This window comes from Sorex fumeus, unplaced genomic scaffold (genome assembly GCF_029834395.1).
Source record: "Sorex fumeus unplaced genomic scaffold, SorFum_2.1 ptg000029l, whole genome shotgun sequence".
Lineage (NCBI taxonomy): Eukaryota > Metazoa > Chordata > Mammalia > Eulipotyphla > Soricidae > Sorex > Sorex fumeus.
In genome coordinates, this window is record NW_026606086.1 from 13,614,066 (window position 1) to 13,618,832 (window position 4,767).

At 37.0% G+C, this 4,767-nt stretch overlaps 1 protein-coding gene across 1 annotated transcript; it reads left to right on the forward strand.

Annotated features, from left to right (window-relative positions):
- The first annotated feature begins 2,350 nt into the window (after positions 1 to 2,350).
- Positions 2,351 to 3,286, forward strand: LOC130024901 (olfactory receptor 6C2-like). The gene has a single exon (XM_056115722.1). It carries the CDS (start codon positions 2,351 to 2,353, stop codon positions 3,284 to 3,286), a length of 936 nt encoding a protein of 311 aa, XP_055971697.1.
- The last annotated feature ends 1,481 nt before the right edge of the window (positions 3,287 to 4,767 follow it).

Sequence of the window (4,767 nt, forward strand, 5' to 3'; positions counted from 1 at the left end):
TGTATTACAGTCAAACTTGAAGAGTTTTACTAAACAGTTGTTGAGGAAGCTTCCAAAAGTTAACCTAGGATTTCAGATGTAGAAATCTTAGAAATGCACTTGAATATCTTTATGCTTTCTAGAAAAGCTTATAAGAAAGAGTATTAAGGTTTGTCAACTTGCCTATGATACATGAAATCTGTTTTAATTCTGTGTATTTCTATAGTAGATTATATTCCACAATAGATTTATGTATTAAAATATACTCACAGATTATTATGAGAAAATTTATTGTTTGATTCCCAAATTCAATTTGACAGAAGAAGAAGAATAACAGAGTATAATGGGAGAGTTTATTTAGAATTGAAAATCTGACAAAGGGAGTTTCACTCAAGAAATTCTAAAAATGTTCAGTTTTTGCGGGTCTAAACAAATAGATAATTCTAATTTTGTACAAGTTTTGAAGAAAAGAAAAATTCTCTGATTTTTTTGAAGAATTTTTCTGCATGTTTAGGATACTGGTATTTTTTCTGTTTTATTTTGCTTAAATATATGCAAGAGTAATAAATCTGGAATTTTATTTTTTTTTTAGGGTAACACCCGGCTATACAGAGGGCTTAATCCTGGCTCTGCACTCAGGAATTACTCCTGGCAGTGCTCAGGGGATCATATGGGATGCTGGGAATCGAACCTGGTTCGGCTGTGTGCAAGGCAAATGCCCTACCCACTGTGCTATAGCTCCAGCCCTAAATCTGGAATTTTAATTTTTCCTTCGTTATTTATTTTGGCACCAGGAAAGTAGAAGTTGGTAAAGAACCCTCATTGTAGATGCTCTTTTAGAATCAGTCAATTATACAAAACATTTTTCAAATCTCTTAGCACAGCGGGTAGGGCGTTCGCCTTACAAGTGGCCAACATGGCCGACCCGAGTTCGATTCCTCCGCCCCTCTCGGAGAGCCCGGCAAGCTACCGAGAGTATTGGATATGCCAGACACAGTAACAACAAAGTCTCCAATGGAGACGTTACTAGGCCCGCTCGAGCAAATCGACGATCAACGGGAGGGCCTTTATCTTCTGATAAAGATATGTCATAATGTCCCTGAGAATCGAGACTTTGTCCTCAATTAGCACTATCTTCAAACATTATGTGCAAGTGCTGGAAATATTTCATTAATCTCATTATAACATTGGAAAATCAAACATAAGAATATTACTCTTCATCTCTTCACTGAGAATGCTTTTGTAAAGTTACTTGAGTCTAAATGTGAGATTGAGAAAGAAGTTTAGGATTTTTATAATGCATAAAATAAATAAGTAATAAATAACTCAAAGACACTTTTCTCTATAAAATGAATGATAGTATAAATCATATCTGTGGCTATTAAAAGATTATCATATTTTTAGTTAACTAAAAATAGGGGCTGGAGCGATAGCACAGTGGGTGGGGTGTTTGCCTTGCGTGAGGCCGACCCGTCCAACCAGAGTTCAATTTCTCCGCCCATCTCGGAAAACCCAGCAAGCTACCAAGAGTATCTCACCCAATTGGCAAAGCCGGCAAGCTACCTGCGATGTATTTATATGCCAAACACAGTAACAAGTAGTCTTACAATGTTACTGGGCCCGCTCGAGAAAATCAATGAATAACGGGAGGACAGTGACAGTGAATATGATTATTATAATTACTGATAATTAAAAGCTCTAAAAGTGATTTTGTTTCTCAAATAATATTTTCTCTAAGAGATCATAACATTAATTTCATGTTAATATATATTTTAATGAGGAATACTTTCAAAGCATTCATGAGAGTTCAAGTGTTAGAGGTTAACTGTTTAAAAAATGTGAATAGAACAAGAAAAATAAAATGATGTTAGTCTTTTTATGAAGATTTCAGTTAATTGTAGTTTTTATTGTGCAGAGCACATACTTATGCATAAGTAGATGCTACTCCTATTTCAAGTTATACTCCTTATTTTAAAAACTAAGATTGTAATCAATTGAATGACACTAAAAGATCAAAAAATTAATGTTTGTAAGTAGTCACCAAAGAGTCAAAGATGGGAATTACTCAATTTTTCTAACGAATGTCAATTCAAAAGGAATAGTATTTTCTCGTTCCTCAGCACAGCGGGTAGGGCATTTTCCTTGCATGCAGCCAACATGGCCGACCCGAGTTCGATTCCTCCACCCCTCTCGGAGAGCCCGGCAAGCTACTGAGAGTATTCGATATGCCAGACACAGTAACAACAAATTCTCCAATGGAGACGTTACTGGGTCCGCTCGAGCAAATCAATGATCAACGGGAGGGCCTTTACTTTACTTTACTTACTCATTACCTCTGTTTTAGACATAGCTTGAGAAGTCAGAAGCCAGAATGAGAAATCACACAGCAATAATCACTTTCATCCTTCTCGGATTGACAGATGACCCACACCTGCAGATTCTGCTTTTTATATTTCTACTTATCACCTACCTGCTGAGCATTACTGGAAACCTGATCATCCTTGTCATCACATTAGTGGATGCCCGCCTAAAAACGGCTATGTACTATTTTCTGCAAAATTTTTCCATCTTGGAGATTTTATTCACTTCTGTTGCTATTCCTAGATTTTTATACAGTATATCAACAGGTGATAAAACAATTACCTATTATGCGTGTGCATTTCAATTATTTTTTGTATATCTATTTGGTGTAACAGAATTTTTCCTCCTGGCCACTATGTCCTATGATCGATATGTTGCCATCTGTAAACCTCTTCATTACATGACTATTATGAATCATCGGGTCTGCAGGGGACTTCTTTTCTGCTGTTGGGTGATTACACTGTTGATCTTAATTCCAGCTGTTAGCGTGGTAATGGGACTAGAGTTCTGTGATAATAATGCCCTCGATCACTTTGCTTGTGATGCTGATGCTATTATTACGATGTCATGCTCAGACACACAATTTATAGAGAAGTTAATTATTATCTGTGCTGTATTTGTACTCTTTGCTACTCTCATGTTTGTGGCTTGGTCCTACATTAGTATCATTCGAACTATTTTTCGATTCCCCTCTGCTCAGCAAAGGAAAAAGGCATTTTCTACCTGTTCCTCCCACATGATTGTGGTTTCCATAACTTATGGCAGTCTTATCTTTATCTATGTGAAACCTACAGGAAAAGATGTAATGAAAATTAACAAAGGGATTACTTTGTTAGCTACTTCCATATCCCCTACGATAAGCCCATTTATTTATACCCTGAGGAACAAACAAGTCATTCAGGCCTTGAATGATTTAGGCAAAAAACTTCTGCTCTCTAGGAATTAGGCATATGTTGCAATGACTGTCTATAAACATGTTTTGTTTTATTTTACTATTACTTCCTTTTAAACTGTCCACATTGATTCCAAGTTTGATATAGTCAGTTGTACTCTTCCTCATATACAAGCACAAGATTTAAAAAAAAGAATAGAACCATGAGCAAAAATTATTTAAGAATCAATAATTTATCCTCCATATATTTGTATGTAACATTACTATATATGTAAATGAATATATACCCAGTTTTATCATTTTATTTATTTCCATATATATCTATATCTATTCACATAAATATGGTTTTTTCATGTATATGATAGGAATAATTATAGAACTCTAGGTTATATTCACGTATAAAAAGACATAATTAATTATATGACATTAAACTTGTGATATGAAATTAATGAATGTAACAGTGAGTCTTAAATAAAGGATTTGAGAGATAATTTTGTGCAACTTTAAAAGTAAGACTAAAACCGTACTAAGCATGATGTCTTAGGGGCTGGATCGATGATAGAATAACGGGTAATGCATTTGTTTTGCCTGCGCCTGACCCAGGTTCAATCCTTGGTATCCCATAGAGCCCCTGAGCACAGACAACAGTAGTTCTTGAGAGCTGTGCCAGGACTAAACCCTCAGCATTGGTGGGGTGACCAAAATGCCAAAAAGAAAAAAAAGTACAATGTCTAATATCTAGAATTTACTTAAATATTATCTTAATAGTATTTTAATAGGTAAAAATGAAGTTTAAAGTGATTGATCACTTAATCATTTATCACTTAAATTCCCATTAGTCGTCGATTTGCTCGAGCGGGCACCAGTAATTTCTCCATTTGTCCCTGGTGCGTGCGAGTGTAGTCCAATGGCATCTGTTCGCTCTGGGAACATGAGGAGCCTCAAACCGATCGTTCATGATCTTGACGAAGAAGTCTGACCATCTGGTAGGTTGGCGGCCATGCGGTCTTTTGACATCCCATGGAATCCAGTCGGTAACAGCTCTAGTCCAGTGGTCGTCTTTAAATCTCATTACGTGACCAGCCCATCTGATTTTTGACACCTTGGCAAATGAGACAGCGTCCCTGATTCTTGATCTTCGAAGGATGTCAGAACTCCGGATTTTTTCTCTCATTTGAGTGAAACGTGATATTCCAAGAATAGCTCTTTCTATTCTTCTTTGGGAGACCTGAATAGCGTTCTCATCCTGTTTGTGTAGGGCCCAGGTCTCTGAGGCATATGTTAATGCAGGAAGAACAGTGGAATCAAAGAGATGTGCCCGGATTCGGAGGTTCTTTGTCCTCTTAGCTATTTCTTCGACGTTCTTGAAGGCATTCCAAGCTGCTCTCTTCCTCCTGCGCAGCTCGGGTGCCAGGTCATTTGTCATGTTGACTTCTCGACCTAGGTACACATAGCTGTTGCATTCGGAGATGGTCGTTCCATTGAGAGCGAATGGGGCGTCAGGAATGAGGCTGTTTCTCATAAACATTGTCTTC